The 20,601-nt window shown below is 45.3% G+C and overlaps 1 protein-coding gene across 4 annotated transcripts in view; it reads right to left on the reverse strand.

The window, feature by feature from the left end:
• The window catches only part of TNC (tenascin C), a 134,655-nt gene that overhangs the window by 51,562 nt on the left and 62,492 nt on the right, over positions 1–20,601 (reverse strand). For 2 of the 4 annotated variants that reach the window (XM_015425572.1, XM_015425571.1), the window contains exon 10: positions 19,325–19,588. In XM_015425572.1, the coding sequence (XP_015281058.1) occupies positions 19,325–19,588 (264 nt within the window). Of the gene's footprint in view, positions 1–3,430; positions 3,704–6,409; positions 6,683–18,986; positions 18,990–19,324; positions 19,589–20,601 lie in introns of all 4 variants that reach the window. The other 2 variants (XM_015425573.1, XM_015425570.1) reach the window with 2 other exon arrangements.

Here is a 20,601-nt window from a genome sequence, read left to right on the forward strand (position 1 = left end):
ATTTTTCCAGAAACCTTGATGAAAGAGTTAGTGCAACAGGGATTGCTTAGAATGAGGCACCTTCACTGTGATCTGATATGGCAAATTTAACGGTATTGCCTTGACTCTCATGTGGGACCATAATGAGCATTTCTTGGATGTCATAATTACAGAATGCCCATTGCCCAACTCAGGTTGAACTGTTAAAAAAAAGCTACATGCATAACAACACTTTATATAAAAGCTTTTAACTTTCATGGATTTGGACAGTCAGTTTGTGGGCAAATGTTCAGGGACCATGAGACATGTTATTTTAAATGGAGGTCAGAAATGTGATTTAAAAGCCACAGTGACTTTTAAATGGGTACCTGTCATCACCAAAGAGATGAGGGGCTCAGGGGCACCCCCTCCTGTGGTTGTGCCCTGAATGTTAATGTCATATTCAGGATAATCTACCAGGTCTGAGATGGCAGTGTCATAAGCCTCCCCTGATACCGTATGCTTCTGTGGCTCATGGTCTGAATACGAATCTCTACCATTTATAGCCAACTTGACAAAAGGTTCATCTCTTGTGGTCCAGGAGAGGTTGAAGCTGTTGGAATTAGCATTTGTGAGTGTGAGCATGCTCAGTTGTGACTCGACCTCTGAAGGAAAGGGGAACACAAGTGGAAAGACAAGTGTTACTTGTGAGGTACTGTGGGTCAGAGAATTAGGTCAGAGAATCTATTAAACACAAAGAAAAAGTAACCCCGTAGGTCACATGTTGGCCTTTCTTTGCCTATCGTATGATGACCATTGTTTAAAGTGAACTAATCAATTCATCCTTATCTTGAAGATCCACCATGAGTGTGTTCTTACACATAAACCTATGCACTGCCTTCTAGCAGGAAAGAGGCAGGGTGCATTTCTCATTCAAGATGCATGGCTGTATGAAGTAGCCCTAAGTGACCCCAATTAAGGATCCATGCTGGAGCTGCATGCATGCTGTCAGCAAGTGACAGGCAGTATTGGCATGGTTTCATAATGCTGAAGACCCTGTGAAATTGAACAAGAACTCAAAAGCCTCAGAAGATAATGGAATTCCCAGTAGAAAGGGAACAGATATGGTGTCACCAGAATACCACGTGAGATTGAGATGACAGGATAGTCTCCCCAGTGCCTGTGCCTCATTTGACCATTTTCAAAGCATGCTTCTGCATTCAAATCAGGCAAGTCCTTGGACCTCAAAGCCTTCTGCATGCAATGCAAATCGAGAGCACTGAGCCATGCCAAGTTTAGTTGGATCTCAGTTTCTTGGAGATGCCAATTGCTGACAAAATGTTCTGGCATCCAACAGAATGTACATCACAATCATAGAAAACATCAGCAGCAATGACAGAAGTTAAACAATCTCAAGAAAGAGATGGGCTTTGTTTGCTTGTTTTTTGTTCCAGCTGCTAACTCGGCATCGTAATATATGCAGCGAAGCCAAGGAGAGAAGGCTTTTGATACCATTGAAAACTGCCATCCATGCAACATGTCCTCTGTTTGGTTGATATATCACCATATTAAGACAACAGGTATTGAAGGATCGAGACCCAGTGCAGATGTTTTGATCTTTGTCACAAAAGAGAAAGCAAGATAGCATGCAAGAGCTTTTCCCCAGAAAGCCAAGCCACAGAGTCGCCTGATCTCATGATCAGAAAAACCAGGCAATGAAAGTTGAAGAAGAGTGGAATAATGGACACTGAAGACAAGATGCAAGTGATGTTCCACAAGGATGCCGATCAAAGTACATACACATATACACACATATATGCATGTACCCAAACACATATCTATATATACACACCAAGAACAAAAAGAATGTGATGGAGATGAGAGGGTGTGTGTATATATAAAAGAACCGATCAGGGTTCTGGCCACTCAGCTCCCTTAATTTGGGGACATGTTCACGGCAACAATTGTCCTCCCTCAAAAGCTCACTAAAATTCCAAGAAATGATCTCTCTCAACATTCTGAAAGGAGACAGGAAGAAATTTTCTTTGGGATTTTGCTTAGAACAAAAGGCATCACAGAATAAAAAAGCAAGCATTGGAGATGATGTACCTGTGGTAGCCAGAGCTGTCAAGGTCTGGCTATTTTGCTCATCAACCAGGCCATGAAGCCGGAGGGTATAACTAAAATTCGGACTTAGATTGGTGAGGACAAAGCTTCGTGTGTCCCCTGGTATTGTGTGCAGCTGGGATTCCAGATGCTGATGTTGGGTGCTGCTAACATCTAAGACAAAATGGTCAAAGGCCATGTCCTGTGCTTCCCATGTGAGGAACACGCTGTCAGATGTAGTATTTGACACTATGAGTTTGCTAAGGAGAGGTGCAGCTACTATGAGGAGGAGAAAAACAAATGGAAACAAATTATACCCTGGAAATCTTTGACTCCTTTCTTTCCAACACCACTCCCACCCCTCTGACTGGGGTATAAGGGCTCAAGGATCTCCATTTCTACTTGTATCTGATGAAGGGAATCTTTGAATCTTGAAAGCTTATATTCTACAAATCTTGTTGGTCCGGTCTTCTAACTGCAAACCAGCATGGCTACCAAACTGAAAATTGCCTATAAATATCCTAATTCCTTCCATATGTCCAGCCAAAGTGGCACGAAAACATCAGGCAGTGTTCTAATGACTTCATACATTAATCAGTTGCACTTGTAGGATATTCCTTCAATGAACTATCCACTAAGGAACGTTTTCGCTTAATGTCCTTTTTAACAGATCTAGTCATTCAGGCCTTCCTTAAAGGATCCACCCAACAGTGAACATCTCCTGCACAAGGTCTTTTTCTCGACCATATACAGTTGTCCCCATCCAGTATAGCACCTTCCCCAATATGAACCCTCCAGTTCTGAATTGCTTTTTTATAGGATTTGATTGATTGCTATTGTTTTTCTGTTTTGCTTTTATGAACTGCTTTGGAAACATTTGTTGTAAAATGGTATAGAAATCTTGTACCAGATTGAATGACTAATCAAAGAATCTTCCTCCAGTGGAGAGACTCTTCCTCCAGTGGAGAGAATCTTCCTCCCTTGTGGACAATATTTCCTGTACACAGCAAAGCAACATGTCATGAAGAAGAGTTCTAGCAGAGTACCTTCTGCCTTGACATGTTCAGACAGACTTTTGTGTGTATGTAGGAATATCCCAGACCCACAGTCTACCGCATACAGCCCAGGTACAAACTTACTATCTCAGGAAAATGAGGGTTTTCAAAACTTCCAAGACATATGAGAACATAACTAAGAACAAAAATATTCCATCAGATTAAGAAGCCTGTCTGTTACTTCAACAAGTATGTTATGCTCCACTAGAGATGCTCTTCATTGGAAGACAACAGAGAGGACAAGGGAATAAATGAAGATAAGCAGAACCCTGAAAAGAAGAATTGTTAGAGACCAAGATAGGATCATATACCTGTCGTTGCTGACACGCTTATTGCCTGAGTACGGTAGCCCCGTGTGAAACCATAGAGGTAGACAATAAAATTAGTGCTGGGGGATAGCCCTGAGATGTAAGCAGTCCTTAAATGGCCTGAGATGTTGTATTCCATTGGTTCCAGCAACCTGTTAGAATCAATCAGTTCAATGGTAAACGACTCAAAGGCTCCTTCGGCGGCGGTCCAGGAAAGGTTGAAGCTCTCGGAGGTAAGGCCAGAAACAGTTAGATCGCTGACTTCCGGTTTTGTTGCTAAGGAGGGAAAACAACATTTTATTTTTAAAGAGAGAGAGAGTTCAAGGCCTGTTGTCTTTCTTTCAGTCTTCATGTCACTGGTTTGCCAAGCAAGGGGATGAAATGGAGAGACTGGCTCAAGCAGATATAGAGAAGAAAGACCAGCCAAAGTACAACTATGACACCCCATGAAAATACCATCCATATGGCCACCATGCATGAAAGCTGAGTCAAGGGAAGCAGCCTAGCAAGACAAAAATCACCTGCTGCAGATTTTTATAGGAGAGCTTGGATCAGCTTCTGTTGGAGGCTTTTTAGATATATGATCTCTTCTTAGACTGGTGACTCGGACTAACTAGTTTCCAGGTTTATGAAGGCCTCATTGTTCCTTGATAAATTCCAGAGGGGTAGTGGAATTAGACTGCTGCGGCAAAAATAACAAAGAGCTGTGGCACCTCAAAGACTAAAGGCAAACGTTTTCATGATGAAGTGGTCTGTATCTCGTGAAAACGTATGCCTCGATACTTTGTTTTCCATACCATAGATGGATATACTGAGCTGACTTGATTCAGACTGGTAGACACATGACACTGCTACTTGAGATCATTTGGAGATCCCAGAGATTGAACCTGGAACCCCTAATACACCACATGCATACCTTCCCAGAGGGCTATGCATGGTGGGGTAGTTTCTTCAATGTACTAACAATGGAAACAACCCTCTGCTTTATCAAGGAAGAACAGGTCTTCCCATGGTCCCTTTGTACGGACAAACTTGAAATTAATTATCTTATTATGAAAGTCAAATCAATGCATGATGAAAGGATCGAGGAATGGATTGGAATTGCCTGTCTTCTAAGGGAGTCCTTGGTGACATTCATAAAACCCTTGGGATTGAAAATTCATGGAGGTCCACCCATGGCTATTAGCCATGACAGCTAAATGGGACCTCCATGTTCAGAAGCAATCTACCTCTGAATACTTGTGGCTGAGAGAGGCAGCAAGAGGGCAAATCTTGTGCTTCAGTGTCACTGCTATGGTCCTTCTGGGGCATTTTGCTGGCCACTGTGGAAAAGAAGGTACTGAACTAGAGGGATCACACTGTGATCCAAATGGCTTATCTTCTCAAAAGTTTTAATGTTAAATCAGAAGGGAAAGATCAAGATTAGCAATACTTACGCAGTGGGGGACCCAAATCAGTCCATTTATTTTTATTTTACTTCTCTTACATCTTGCCTTTCTCCCTAGTGGGACCCCAAGTGGCTTACGTTGTTCTTGTCTCCTCCATTTTAGGTTAGGCTGAGAGTGTCTGACTGGACTAAGAATGAAGTCTGAGTCCAGTGGCACCTTTAAGAACAATAAAATTTAATTCTGGGTATAAGCTTCCGTGTGCATGCACACTTCTTCAGTGTATTAACAATGTAAATGTATCTGAAGGAGTGTGCATGCACATGGAAGCTTATACCCAGAATTAAGGATCAGATACTAATGGCAGGACACAGCTCAAGGCCTGTTTAAGCCCACATGGCACGCTAACACTGTACACAGCCACTAGAATTCCGTCAGAATGAGAGTTTTCCTTTTCTAATGGGCTGATTGATGCACACATCAAGAAGGAAACAGTACAATACTGAAGCAGTCGAGTGGCTTGCACTACTTCAGCCTGCAGTTGGGAGGACCCATTCTGCCATCTCCAGACTGTACAGCTTCAAGTTAATGAATGTTCCAACCACGCCGCTGCCCGGACCTTTAAGCCTCAGGACAGAGCAGGCTTGGGGAGAAATGCCACTCCGTGCAGTAGTCAGAAACTGGATGGAGTTTTGCCATAGTGAGTTAAAACAAGCAAATGGAGAAAGAGCGAGCGAGCGCGCAAAGCAGAGATTATAAAGTTCTTGTCAGAGATGAAATCCTTTTTTTTTCCTCCAACGGGAACTGTGTCTCAAGTAGGGTTTTTCAATGGAAATGGCAATAATGCGTTACAGCCGGCTTTCCAGAGGAGAGGTCCACATGCAGGGAAGAGTTTAATTCCTTGATCCGTGCTTTGCAACTAGCATGAATCTCGCTGTTTTATTCAAAGGAAAGTGTTTGCGATGCATTAGAGATGAAGCAAGATTTTCACTTAAGAAACAAGCAATAAAGGGGACTGTAGAAATTGTAAAATAATCAGATGTAATAATGCCAATCAAAGTGGTCTCCATTACAGACCAGGAAGTGGGATTTGATTTGGGCTGAAACTATCTGAGAGTTAAACCCAGCCAGTGCCCAGCTCGGGGACATGCAGAGTAGTAATCAAAGAGGGAATGCTTCTAAGCATGGGCAGAATGCCTTTCATCCAACTCCAACCACCCCAAAGATTTAAAATTATGGATTCTGGGCTGCAAAAGGTGACTTCCTGAGTACCAAGTCTCAGTTACTTTTATTATTAGAAACTGAACACTGAGCAAGATCTAATAAGGAAAAGACTTAATAAGGGGAGGGGAAATAACATGTTAACTGGTTTCCCTGAGAGTCTTTCCAGAATACAGTTCTAAAATATAAGAAAGATTTTCATGAGATAAGATGTTCAAGTTATATTATTTGTTGATCATTAGAAAAGAGGAGAAGATTTGAAGCGGATATCTCTCTTTTCCGTAAAGGAAAGAACTTGGGGGGGGGGGGGCAGAACAAAAAAAACACACCAAAGAAAGAAGGGATTTGAACTGGACAAATGAATATAAAAGGGTACCTGTTGTGGATTGAACCCTGATGGGTTTTGTCCTGTAGCCCTGAGTTACACCATAGAGGGTGACAATGTACAAAACGTTTGGCTGGAGGCCAGTGATGTCCACAGACCGTAAATTTCCCAGAACTGTGAGATTCTGCATGACTCTGGAGTGGTTCGACTCCCGCACCTGTATGATAAAGCTCTCATAGGCCCCTTCTGCTGTTGTCCAGCTGACCTGGAATCCATCCCAGTGAACATCTGAGACTGACAAGTTCCCCAGCTCAGGTTCCTCCTCTGGAGAAGGACAGAGAGCCAATTGGTTAATCAGAGCGCAGGCTGGAGGAGAGACAAGGAGCCGTTCGATCAGGGTTTTCATGTTAATGAGTCCCACTCATGGTCCATTGCGTATTTATGAACTCAGCTCATTTTCACACACACACAGAGCACCCTAGTCTAAGGTTTCCAAAGCCAGGCAATGCTGCTGAGAAAGGAGATGTAAACAATGCCAACCGTAGGCCGAGCAGTAAGCTGCAGGACCTAGAAAGCAACTGTAGGGATGAACTTCCATCAAAATTGTTTTACAAACATCCAATTATGCTTCCGAGGATCTTGGAAGGATAGTTACCACCACTTTATGACGCCCATTAAAAATGCAATATGTGCTCCTCCGATGCTATTAGGCTAATGCAGCAATCAGCAGCCCCTTGACTTGTTTTGTCTCTGCCTCTCTCGCAAAGACGGGGGAAGACACAGAACCGATTAAAAGAAGGGAAAACAAAGTAGGCCAGCCAGTGTAAGGCAGAAGGAAACAGGCAAAATACAAAATACCCAGTTCTAAACTTGTACTTGACATTTCCTATACGATATATTTTGATAGTATCATTTGCCTTTTTTTTCTTTTCTGTAAAACAAAAACCTGTTTGATAAAATCCAATTTAAAAAGAGGATGGGGATACTTTGGATGGGAAATGTGGCAGATAGGAGGGAGTCAGAGCTGCCAACTCTGGCTTGGGAGATTCCTGGAGATTTGGAGAAGTCTGCCTTCCAAAACCGCCATTTCCTCCAGGGAACCGAGCCCTGTGTCTGCAGATCGGCTGTAATTCTGGGAGAACTTCCGACACTACCTGGGGGTTGGTAACCCTAGAAGGAGTCTTTAATCCATCCTCAGCCACTTGGATATATTTTACCCACCTTCTTCTCCCCCCCCCCCAGCTTTTATAGCCACGTGTGGGAAAGGGATATCAGTTTGCAGCTGTATGGGAACAAAGGGGGTTTGCAATTGCCTGGGCTTCTTTGGTGTTCTCCCACCCAAGTATTAACCAGGGCTCAGCCTGCTTAGCTTCTGAGAGATCCGATGAGACCAGGCTAACCTGGGCCATCAAGGTCAAGCCAACTCATTTCCAGGGGTCATTTCCTGCAGGAGTGCACAGGAGCGGAGCTCTGGCAGTAAAGAGCCCAGGGGTCGGGCACATGCAACAAGCCCCACCCCCTGCTCCCAGCAGCTCTCAGTCAGAGCAAGAAGCAGCCAGATAAATTGCAGAGCCCCCCCCCTGGCCCCCCGGTCCAAAACAGTCCAGTGGCACCTTTAAGACCAAGTTTTATTCAGGTACAAGCTCTGCCTCCTCTGCGAGGACAGATCTGCGTGTTTCCCGCCCTCCCCCCCCCAATAGCTAGCAATCCAAAACAGTCCAGTGGAGCCTGTGCGGTGGGTGTTGCCTTCTGACACACTTCCGGTGATGTCAGAGGGTGTGGCATATGCAAATGAGCTCCTGCACCTCTTTTTCTACGAAATGACCCCTGCTCCTTTCTAAGGGTAAACAAATGCTCCCCATTTTGGTTCTTTTACATTTTTGTCAACATTTGGCAGTTCTTTGCTTTTTACCCTTGGTTTGGGACCTGTACCGCATATGCACAGCGAACAGAATTTACATGCACGATTATGCCATTTATGTGTATAATAAATGCACAACGTATAATGCTGTTAAAAAAACAAACATACTCCAGGAAGAAAAAAATATGCAAAGAAACAGGAAATGGTGCGAAAATAAAGACTTGTGGGTATTACTTGCACAAACAGAGAGTTGGGGGTTGAAACAGCAAGGACGAGAAATCTGAAATAATCCCTCCCTGGTACTCTTCTCTTTCAGAGGAAATTGCTTCCATGCAAGTGGTATAAATATCCAGGGTTTTTCTGGGGGTGGATGGTGGATGGTCAATCTGCTATTTGCATGCATGTTCTAAATAGCAGTCAAAGAGAGGATCAATGTCAAGTCTTCAGAGCATGCAGATGTGTGGACATGCATCATCACAATTCCAAAAGGCTCATTCTAGTTGTAATGGTTTCAAAAGCTTTGAGGAATAACACAACTCAGTTTGGGAGAAAGACCAGAACAAGGCACACAAGGAAAATAAGAGACAGGTGGCAGTGCTTCGAAGTGATCCTTGATGAAGGAATCTGACTGGTGTTAAGGAGGTCTAGCATGGAGACCTCCAGCATCATCATCCTCATCCTTATCATTATTGTATGGCATTCTGTGTAATATCGCCAGGAGATCCTAAGATAGTCTGGCCGCCAGACGTTCTAGCTCTTTTAGCGTTATGTACCACTAGGTGGCGAGCTAGACTTGTTTTTAAGGCAAGAGACATTTCAGAGGTGGTTTCCTATTGCCTGTCTCTGCATCATGACCCTGGTATTCTTTGGAGGTTTCCCATCCAAATACTAGCCAAGGCTGACCTGGCTTAGCTTCCAAGATCTGACGAGATCAGGCTATCCAGGCTATCCAGGTCAGACCTCCAGTAAATCTGACATAAAGTGCCTTTGAGTTCCATGAAGGAAGGTGGGATAGAAATACAATAAATAATAATGTTCCCGTGAACCTTAAAAGCTTTTCAAGGTTTCTTCACTGAGTAGATCAATAATGAGTAGATCAGTAATAACTGGCTTCCTAACAACCCTCCTCTTCTGATCTCTCCATGTACTGTACATTCACAATGGAGAGTGTTTTAGTGAGTGACGGTTTTCATCTTAAAATAATAAGACTGCTGGCCAGGCCAGTTGTAAATGCCAATCTGCGTCCCCCTAAAGCTAGCATCTGATGGAATTGATGGGTAGTAGACTCAAGAAGATAAATCCATAATTAGCTTACGGAATTCTCTTCTACAAATTGTTACAGGGCCACCACCCTCCAACTTAGATGAAGAACCAAAGTCATGCATAGGGTTGCCAACCTCCAGTTGGTGGAAGAAGATCTCCTGGGATTACAGCTGCTCTCTAGGAGACAGAGATAAATTCACCTGGAGAAAATGGACTCTATGGCATTATTCCCCACTGAAGTCCCTCCCCTCCCCAAACCCCACCCTCCTCAGGCTCCACTCCCAAAATCTCCAAGTATTTCCCAACCTGGAACTGGCAACCCTAATCATGCTGGAAAGGTCCATCAGTGGTTAGTAACCAGCTTCTTGTTCAGCAGCAGCATACCTCTGACTACCAGTTTTCAACCACAGGAGGCTGCTTTGGCCTCCATGCAGCAGTCAGTAAGGTATGACCCTACCTCATTTCACCCTTTGTGCTGCAGATCCAATCAAAGAAAAGTTTTGGTGGGGATTCAGTAAGTTAAATTAACCACATTTTTTGGTGGGACACAATGCGTCCAGTGCTTCCAATCATAGATCTCTTTATTGTCTCTACCCCATTTTCACACCTCCATTGCTTTTCTCTAACCCCCATTTTGTAGCCCCTATTCTTCCGTAACGGAAGTTCTGAGGGCGGGCATCTCCCAGCAGCCTTGGACTCTGACTGTAACCTATGAAACATTTGCTTTTTTCCTAAGGGGAAGGAAAGAGATGGAAAAGATTAAAGAAGGGGGTCTTAGAGAGACCTGTAGCTAGGACCAGGCCTGTGAGGGCTGGAAGAGCACCAGGGAGGTTTGTGCAAGTTGGAGCAAAGAAGCTGGAGTCCTCCTGACAGACTGAAGCTCAAGACACAGAAAGTTTATTTAAAAATGACCGGGTCAGGAGAGCCTTGGGAAAAGGAGACTGGAACCAGTACATTCCTACTACTGAACTGGCAAGCACAAAAAGGGCCCTCTTATGGAACCAAGTTATTATTTCTCATCTTTTCTTGGATGAAACTTCCCTGTTTACCTACCCCAGGGAAATGTTTGCTGCTATTCGCTGCACTTCACTGCAGTTGTTAGGACCTACCAGGCTGGATCTTGAAGCTGCCAGCCCTGAAGTGTCCTCAGCAGTTGCCTCAAATCTTATCTGCATAGGCATACTGTATTTACATGACACTTCCCTTCTGCACATTGTGACATGGACCATCACCCATTTCACCATGGGAAGGCAACTGGAAGGTACAACAAGAGCACAGTTCTCTTGCAGTCTGTTTCCTCCACTGCTGCCTGGTTCTTCCATCACCAGAAGATGGTCCCTTTACTGGAATAAGGGCTTTGCAGGGGCCCATCTATGAGGAACCCTTGATGAGGAATCCTCATCTCCAGCCCACCTGGTTTTTCTCTCCTGGGATTAGTTGTCCACTTCTATGTTCGACTCCATAATCATTTCTATCACAGCTTGCTGATCATAGATAGAACCTTCTCATCATGAGCATATAGCTCCTGTCCACAGCAGGCAAGGTGAAGAGAGGTACGGTCAGGTCACCCGTTAGTGACTACTGGCATGATGGGAAAAGGAATCCAGCTGGGTCCTCATTCCACTCTGTTAGAATTATTATCCATGCTACAATTCACAGGAGAAAAGAAGCCAAACATCATGCTTAATTTGACTGTTATTAATCCCCTGTGAGTCTGTCCGCAGGCTGACATTGTGGCAAGAGATGGCACCAAGGTTCTTGCCAACATAGCAGAACGGTGGCATCCCGAGCATGCAAGATAACCTCAAGCCAAATGTCGGATGCTTAATTAGGCCCTGTGCATATCTGTTAATCATTAACACATCATCCCCATGGAGCTGCATAGGATGCAAATCTACAGTAAAGACGGGTTTTTGTTTTCTTCAAAAGGAAGAAAAAATGTCACCATTTTCCTATGGGGGTCATAAGCAAATGGCTTCACAGAAACATTTTCCATGCCAGAAGAAAGGGGATGATGTTGCATACGCAGGCTGACTTGCAAGTTGGGCGGATACATTGAATGGATCCATTTAGCATGCATGGAACTGATCCATTCAACCATCACTCCCACAATGCCAACAAAGTTGTGGAAATTCACTCTGGAAGAACAGATAAAATCATACTATAGGAAAGGAGAAAAGGTTGGTGAGAATATAAGAATTACCACTGGGGATGTGGAAAGGTCAAAATGCTCATAGTGCTGATACTACCAAGGTTGCCAGCTCTAGTTTCGGAAATTCCTGGAGATATGGGATAGGGTCGCCAGGTCCCAACTACCTGCCAGCAGGGGGTGGGGAGTGGGTGGGAACTTTCCGGGAATGGGGAGGAGCGCCATGACATGCCTACGTCACCAGGAAGTGACATAGGCATGTCAGGGACGTTGGCCGGAGATACTCTGGTTTTGGGGCAAAACTCTGTGGTAGAATTGGCTACAAATAGAGTTTTGCCCAAAACCCAGAGCATCGCCGCCCAATGTCCCTGATGTGTCTATGTCACTTCCGGGTTACATAGGCATGTCACGATTATTTCCAGCTTCTTGGAGGTAAGGGGGGTGGGTAATCTGGGGGGGAGGGGTACCCAAAAGTGGGAGACCCCCACCCGAACCGGGGGGTCTGGTAACTCTATCTGAGGGGTGGAGCCTGGGGAGGGTGGGGTTTGGGGAAGGGAGGGACCTCAGTGGGTTATAATGCCACAAACTCTACTCTTCAAAGCTGCCATTTTCTCCAGAGCACCTGATCTGTCTCTCTCTGGAGATCAGTTGTCATTCTGGGAGATCTCTAGGCCCCACCTGGAGGTCGCCAGCCCTAGATACCCCTGAAGTCCAGAACATGAATCTGGGTGACTCATAATGCTTGCCTCCATTCTGCAGCTAGCATTACAGCCTAAAAATTGTCCTCTAGCTCAGATCACAGTCCAAGCTACAACCCGCCCCCCTCCCTTTCTGGGCAAACTCTTAAGCTTACCTGCCTATAGTGTGGTGGTAGTCAGGCCTTCTTTCTAAAGGCTTGTGATTCCCTTCCTCTTTCTCTCCTCTCAACTAATAGTAGAGGGCACATGAGCCTGTGTGGAACCAGGCATCTTGGAGAATTCTTGGAGAATTGGCTGTTATAATATTAGTTACTGAACAGAGAAAAAGAAGCAAGGCAGAGGCTTCCAGAGAGCTCCCCTCCCTCCTTCCGGTTAAGACTTGGGAAAGAAAATGGAGGGAGATAGGGCAGGGAATGGTTCAAGGGCTTGTTGGGATGTCTGGATGGGAGCCACGTGTGAGCTTCTCCCAGCTTTCTAAAGAACAAGATACAAGAGGAAAGGATGATGGCCAAACACAGCAGGTAGATTAATAGTGTAAGCCGAAGTTAAAAGTTCCTTGGATGAACAACAGGTACAGGGCCAGAAGCCATCCTTCCAAAGGAGAAATTCCTATATTTACTATCTTCTAGTCTAAGTAAACCCCCTCAGCTTACGCTGGCTGCATATATAGCATATGTCGTCCATACTGAGACTTGGAATGTCCCAGAGAATTCCATTACAATTCCTAGCTGCTATTTTTACTGGGGTGCGGCAGTCACGCTGGCTCTGGAGGGAAACTCAGTTTCCAGCATTAACTTTGCTTCCCTCTAAAAAAGAAGGGTTTTCTTTGAGAAGCAGAGGCCCTGCTTTAACTAAATAGATGTGCTGATGGCTTTGCCTTTTCCAAAGCCGCACTTGCCCAGCGTGACTCTATGCCAAGGCTGATGAGACCAGAAGTTTTCTCAGGTTTCTGATCCTGGTTGGGGGACCTGGAAGACTACAAGTCCCATCAGTCCCAAAAGAAAGTCATGGTGGGGTACTTTGGGAAGAGTGGTTTTCAGGAAAAACAGGCTCTTACCATGGGCTATGAAGGATACCCCCTCCATGAACACAATAGTTGGCTGCAATGCTCCCTCTAAGCTGTGGAGTCTTGTGAGCCAAAATTCTACTTTGTGAGCTACTGGCATTAAAATTGTGAGCAAGTGATTCGGCTACTGCATAAATTAGTTTGTTTTGGAGCCATCCTTCCTGAGCTAAGATAAAAATGTGTCAGCTGGAGGCTAAAAAACCTGTGAGCTAGCTCACACTAACTCAGCTTAGCGGGAACACTGGTTGGCTGCTACCTCCTTTTCAGAAAGGTATAGGGTTGCCAAATGGGGCCGGGGGGCGGGGAATCCCCCGCTTTGGCGGCCCGATTTCTGACGCGACAGAATTGGCCCCCGGGGGAAACCCCACCCCCGCGTGCACGTCACCTGGATGTGACGTCGCACGCTGGGGGCGGGGCCACAGCCATTTGAGGGGGAAACATCCGGGTGACGTAGATACGTCGCGCACGTGCGCACCAGGAGGTCCCTAGGAGTCCCCCGCCGAGGAGGTGAGTACCATTTGGCAACCCAAGAAAGGTAAGGCTTTTGGCTTTGGGTTCTGTTAGGGTAAGGAAATTGAAGGTCAGGAGGCAGATACCTCTCTCTCTCTCTCTCTCTCTCTCTCTCTCTCTCTCTCTCTCTCTCTCTCTCTGTGTGTGTGTGTGTGTGTGTGTGTGTGTGCATGTATTTATATACATACTAGGGTTGCCAACCTCCAGGTGTGGCCTCGCAATCTCCCAGGGTAACAACTGCCTTCTAGACTAGAGAGATCAGTTCCCATGGAAAAAATGGCTGCTTTTGAGAATGCACTCTATGTCTTTATACCTGTCAGCAAGCTGCCATTAAGTGTTATATTGCTTGGAGTATGTTCCCTTCCCCCCTTGTTCCTTTCACTTCTGTATTCTGCACCCTCCCGTTTCTTAGATGCCTGGAACAGCTCAAGGTTACCCAGCTGGTGTGTAAAGGAGTAACTCTGTTATCTGCTGCCTCGTTAGTGGTGTCTATTGTCTATGAACCAAGGGCCTGTTTTGAGAAAGGCAAACTGTTATGTTCTCATGCAATTGCCAGTCAGTGCCTACCTTATTCGCGCCGGCGGGAAAGAGATCTATTGGTTACAGTTTGGTTCAATTCCCTTTATCATGGTCCCCTTTGGGGTTTGTGTCCATTCCTAACAATTTCTATTGTTCCTGCTTCTTTCAAATGCTTTGAAATAAATTTTGCTTTAACCTTTAAATGTGGATTTATTTTGGAGACTTTGGAGATTCAACAATACCCTGCAGAAGTCCCTCCCCTCCCCAAATCCTACCCTCCTCAGGCTCCACCCCCAAAATCGCCAGATATTTCCCAACCCGGAGCTGGCAGTCCTGATCTTAGACACATTTAGCAAGTGTCCCTTTGATCATATGCAAAACAGCAATTTGTGTGCCATTTAGAGTCAGGTCTGGATTCAAAGGGGGTCTGTTCCCAATTTGAAAATGTGTAGATTTTTTGGATTTATTTCATCACACTTTAATAAGTCTCCTTGACATCTGTGGGACAAGTGAGTTACAATTCAGTGAAACTGCAATAATTTCAGAGGGACTTAAGCAGAATTTTGCAGCCCCATTTTGTGGTTTCATTTATTTATTTGCTTCTCCCTTTCATACAAGAAACCCATGAGTTTTTAACATGCCACTATTTTCTCTTTCTTTCCACCAAACTTTTCCTGTTACATTTAAACCACTAGAATGGTTATTTTTGCATCGGCTGTATGAAAATAAAAGAAGTGAGTGAATCGAGACTAAATGGGCTCACAAGGATGTAAGAAAAAAATTAAAATAAAAAGGGCAGTTTTATACATTCCTAACCTCCTCTGAATCAGGAGTGGGAGGTGTAAATTATTCATATGAACCCCTGACTTTTTTCCTGGACAAAAAACACATTTCTCTTTGAAAGACTGCTTTCAAATTCCTCCTGTTTTGGCTTCCTTTGTGATGCCTGTGGAGGAAGAGTTCTCCTCAGAATCAAAGACGCCAGTTGAGGTCTTGTTTGGGTCACATATTGTCTCTTTGCTGCCTGGAGTTCAGGCCATGGGCCTCCCACAAGGACTAGAAAGAACGTGATGTCATGAAAAATCAGAGGTTGACATCATAAGTCTTGTATGATTTGGCTCCGGATAGAAGGCTCTCTCCCTTCTGAAGGAAGCCACAGAGGAGACACAAGGGAAGGACCGACTCCTTGAGTCACGCCCCAGCATATTTCTAGGCCTGTGTTTGAATAGTCCTGATGCTCACATATTGGGATAAGAACAGTTTCTCTGGGAGGAAGTGAGGCCTTCAGATAGAACAGCAGCTAACCAGATTTGGTTGCAAGGGTTCCCATGTTTTATTTCACACTTCTAAGGAGACACCTTGGGAAAAAAAATATCTGCGAATGGGCAGGCGCTAAGGAACAACAAAAAGAAAGAACAACCACAGGGGATATAGGCTTTGATGCCAAAAACACCCAGCTGCTAAGAACTCACAACAGGATCCTTTTTTGTCTGCATTTTCCCTAGGCAACTCTGGACCCTCCTTTTAGAAGGAGGGTCAATAAAACCAGGGCTATTTTTGGGCAGGAACGCACAGGAACGGAGTTCCGGCTGCCTCCTGAGTTGGCCACGCCCAGCAGGAACTCATTAGCATAATAGGCCACACCTAACAGCAGAAACTCATCAGGATTGGCTACATTAGGGGTGTGTGGCCTAACATGCAAATAAGTTCCTGCAACAAAAAAAGCCCAGGGTTTTGACAATAAAGTAAACAGAATAAGAAGCAAAAGGTGGGTGTGGCTGGATGACCACACTTCTGGTAACATGGGGGTGTGTGGCCTAATATGCCAATGAGCTGTGCTATCAGGGGTGTGGCCTAATATGCTAATGAGTTTCTGCTGTTGGGTGTGGTCTATTATGCTAATGAGTTCCTGCTGGGCTTTTTCTACAAAAAAAGCCCTGGATAAAACTGAGGGAGATGGCAGCCTTCTGCAATCCTCCTGAGCCCATGTGGAGTTCTAACAGCTCCCATGTTCTCCCTTTTCCTTTGGAGACCTGCCTTCCTTTCATGCCTGAGGCATTCCTTTCATGTGGACGGCCTCCCTGGATTGACAGCATATGGATTTTGAATTCAGACACAATAAATAATCTAATGAAGAGGAGCCGTTTGCCTTGAGGATTCAGGTTGTATCAAAAGTGTTGGCTCTCTGGAACTTTCCCAAGTTCCTTCCCTTTCTTGTGGTTTCTCTATCCCCGACAATAGGAGAGCTGTGCAATATGTGCTAATCTGGATAAATCTGTATTTTTCGTCTCTGGGTTTGGGAAGTGAGATGAAAATGCTGGGATGGGGGGGGGGGAAACACAACCCAGATGGTACGTATCAATTTCTTGTCTACTTTCCCATCAAAGATCCTATCGTTCAGTGGTGAAATGTGACAACATGGAGCACAGGGGGTTTCTCTAATATCCAGATGGTAAGCTGTATAGTAAAGTAAGACTGGTAAATCTGTACATAAAGGATCTTTGATCTTGTTGCTTCCTGCACAGAATCATAAACGGCTGGAATGGGACATGAAGTCTTGCATAGGGTTGCCCTGTGTACTGACGGCTCTCAGTGTACTGACTGGAAGTGATGTAGGCACATCGGGAGCGACGCTCTGTTTTTTAAAGCAAAACTCTCTGGTAAAATCACCCTCAAACCATAGGTAAAGGTAAAGGCAAAGGTTCCCTTGCTCGAAAGCCAGTCGAATCCGACTCTAGGGTTGCGGTGCTCATCTCCGTTTCAAAGCCGAAGAGCCAGCACTGTCCGAAGACATTTCCGTGGTCATGTGGCCGGCATGACTAAACACCAAGGTGCACGGAACGCTGTTAACCTTCCCTATTTATCTACTTGCAATTTCTTGCTTTTGAACTGCTAAGTTGGCAGAAAACCATAGAGTTTTGCCCAAAAACCAGAGTGTTGCCCCCCGGCATGCCTATGTTACTTCCCGGTGACATAGGCACGTTTTTTTCCCTTTCAATTGGTTGCTCGTGTAAGGGGGGAGGGAATAATAAAGGGGAAATTGATGTATTTGATGTTTGGTTATGTAAACTTGATGGAAAGGATTATTCATGGATATGAAATGTAAGACATCGATACAAATTAAAAAAAATTTAAAAAAACATAAAAATACATAGGCACATTGTGGGAGGTTGCTGGGTGTGTGTGTGTGATCTCCTCCCGCCGGCCAGCTGGCTAGTGGCAGGCGGGATCCTGCAAAACCTGGCAATCCCCCACCCCCAACTGGGGAATGGCAACCCCAGTCTTGCAGTGGACTTGAGTAAAATACATTTCTGAACAGCCATTCCTCAGCACATAGCCTTCGTTTGTAGCCTGCGACCGTCAATGGGAAGAAAGCTTTTCATCTGTGAATGGGCTGTTAATGGCCTTAATGACACAGTATGGGACCCTGGACCGAATCTTTTTCTCTGTGATGAGTGAATACCACTATACCGCATTAACTCCCAAGATAATTGCCCCCCCTCACTAGGGCATAAACATGAACAAACTTGGCTGTCTCATCATGTCAACTTTGACCCTTTGAGAAAACACCATTATTGTCGACGTAAGCAGTGAAAGCAAAGTCATCCTTGTTCTCCACTGTCTCTTTAGGAAGGCCACAAGCCAGGTTGCAATACAGGCTGACCAGAGGGTAAGAGAGAAAGAGATCAAAGGTAAGCCCTAGTTTGCTCCATGATAGTCCTATAGGGTTGCACTAGGACTGTAGGGGAAAGACAAAATGAGTCATTAGATAGAAACATATGAAAGGAGCTGAGGTGAATGGGGTGGGGGATATTCAAGCAACTTCTCCTCATTCATATTTGCTTGCTAAATCTGACTGTATAAATTCTGTTGACTTGGGCATAGGTGTGCTGAAAGAAAGAATGGTGAGAAAGGCTGATAATGAAATTCACAAATGTTAAGGCACATCTGGCCACAGGGGCAGCTTCTGTTTCAAATCTGGTATTTCAGTATCCGACATGAAAGAAAATCCCATTCCCAACAGCAGCATAAAGGCAAAGAATAGATGCATGTTATATGAAGCCATCTTATACAGAATTAGACCTTTGGTCAATCTAACTCAATATTGTTTCTTTGATGGGAAGTGGCTCTCTATGTGAAGAAAAACCTGCCCCAGCACTAGTTACTTGAATTAATCTAAGCAGAGATGCCAGGGGCTGAACCTGGGGCTTTCTGCATGCAAAGCAGGTGTTGAACTACTAAGCTATGGCCACTTCCTTTCTCAACAGGCATCTCCAATTGAACATTCAGCCAACCCTGCTCTGCACTCATCACCTAGAGTTCACCGCTTGCATTGGATGAAGCAAAATCTGGCTCATAAAACTTGAACCACAGCATATTTGATAGTCTTTAAGGTTCTTTGCTGTAAAGCAACAAACTGCTAAGAATGAGCCATATTTTCCTCTCTCCCTTCTTCAGTATTTCTGGTGAGATCTCAAACCAGAGCTGGGTCTAAGTTCTGGAGGACTTCAAAAATGCCTTCTAGTGGGTTCCCCAGTGCTGGAGTTCCTCACCCCCTCCACCATCTACAAGGTAGCTGCTGTTCATTCATGGGTGGGCAAGTTAATCCTCTCCTTCTCCTCACTGGTGTCAGCACCTTCTCCTGCCATGTGTCCAACTTGAAACACTGGGCCATCTGAAGAAGTGAGTAGTGACTCATGAAAGCTCAGGTTGAAACAGACGTTGCTGACCTTTAAGAGGCCACTGGACTTAACACACTAGCACAGCTGCCTCTTTGCAACTGGCTAAATGGACCAAGGGTCTCAGTATGAAAGCATCATCTCCTAGGGAAAAAGAAGTAGGTGAGACTGTTCAAAGGAGGAACAAGCTAACACGATTCAAGTCAAACCGTTGCACATACCAGTGGATCCTGTCACAGTGGAAGGCTTGCTCTTGTGTCTTCCTTTCTCTGCCACAAGGCTGATGGCATACTCTATACCAGCATCTAGGGACCTTAAGAGGTGAGATGTGCTATCTGCTGGAATCTCGATTTCATTCTTCCTCCCCGCGGGGGTTACGTAAGTAAGGCGATAGCGGTCAAATTTGGCCAGGGGTCTTTTCCAGCGCAATAGGAGAGTGGTTTCAGTAGGATCGCTGACCTCCAAGTCCTTGGGACTATCCAGATCTACACAAAGCACACAAGAAGAAATGAAGAAGGTCAAAGTGATTTATCATCCTGAAGGGGGACACTGTATAAAAATTCTCTTGGCTAACCCCAGACAGATTCCTATTATAAAAGAAAAGCTCACACCATTTGGATGTGACGTTTGGAACGCTGTATAAGCCTGTGGTTGGCAGCTGGCCGCCTGCAGTCTAGATCTGGCCCACTGAGAGAATCATCATTTGGTGCTATTTTTAACAACTATACAGGAATCTTTTAGCCTCAGCCAATCTCCTCTTCATAACTGGCTTTGGGGAGAAAACTTCCAGAATCACATGGCCTACGCTATCCACCCACCAGTTCCCTAGTATTAATTCCAGAGTAAGCCAAATGCCGGTAAAAAGTATATATGGGGGAACTGTGAGGAATTACAGGGGAAGGAATTTGGCCTATGTTATTTATTAACGTTCATTATTTTAAAAAATTCTACCCCACCTTTCCTCTTGGCTCAAGGCAGCTTACTAGTAGTATTAAAATGTTACAGACTGAAAGCCCTAAATACTCCCTACCAGGGGTCATTTCCTGCAGGAGCGCACAGGAGCGGAGCTCCGGCAGTAAAGAGCCCAGGGGGCGGGCACATGCAACAAGCCCCACCCCCTGCTCCCACCAGCCCTAAGTCAGAGCAAGAAGCAGCCAGGTAAGTTGCAGAGCTCCACCTGGCCCCCCGGTCCAAGACAGTCCAGTGGCACCTTTAAGACCAAGTTTTATTCAGGTACAAGCTCTCCCTCCTCTGCGAGGACAGATCTGCCCGTTCCCCCCCCCCCAGGCCCGTAGCCTGCGTGGGGCCCAAGGGGCCCGGACCCCCTGCTGGGTTTGCGGGCCCCCTCCCCATCCTCTGCTCCCCCCTCCCCCGCCCGCTGCCGCCACCCTCCAAAGTCAGCCGCCAGTTGTGGTTGCCGCCGCCGCCGCCTCTTTCTCCGGCATCCCGCAGGCGCTATGGTCTGGATGAGCGCGCTGGGCTGGCTCTCCTCGCGGCA

The sequence above is a fragment of the Gekko japonicus genome, unplaced genomic scaffold (assembly GCF_001447785.1).
Source record: "Gekko japonicus isolate JY-2015 unplaced genomic scaffold, Gekko_japonicus_V1.1 scaffold807, whole genome shotgun sequence".
In the NCBI taxonomy this organism is placed as follows: Eukaryota; Metazoa; Chordata; class Lepidosauria; order Squamata; family Gekkonidae; genus Gekko; species Gekko japonicus.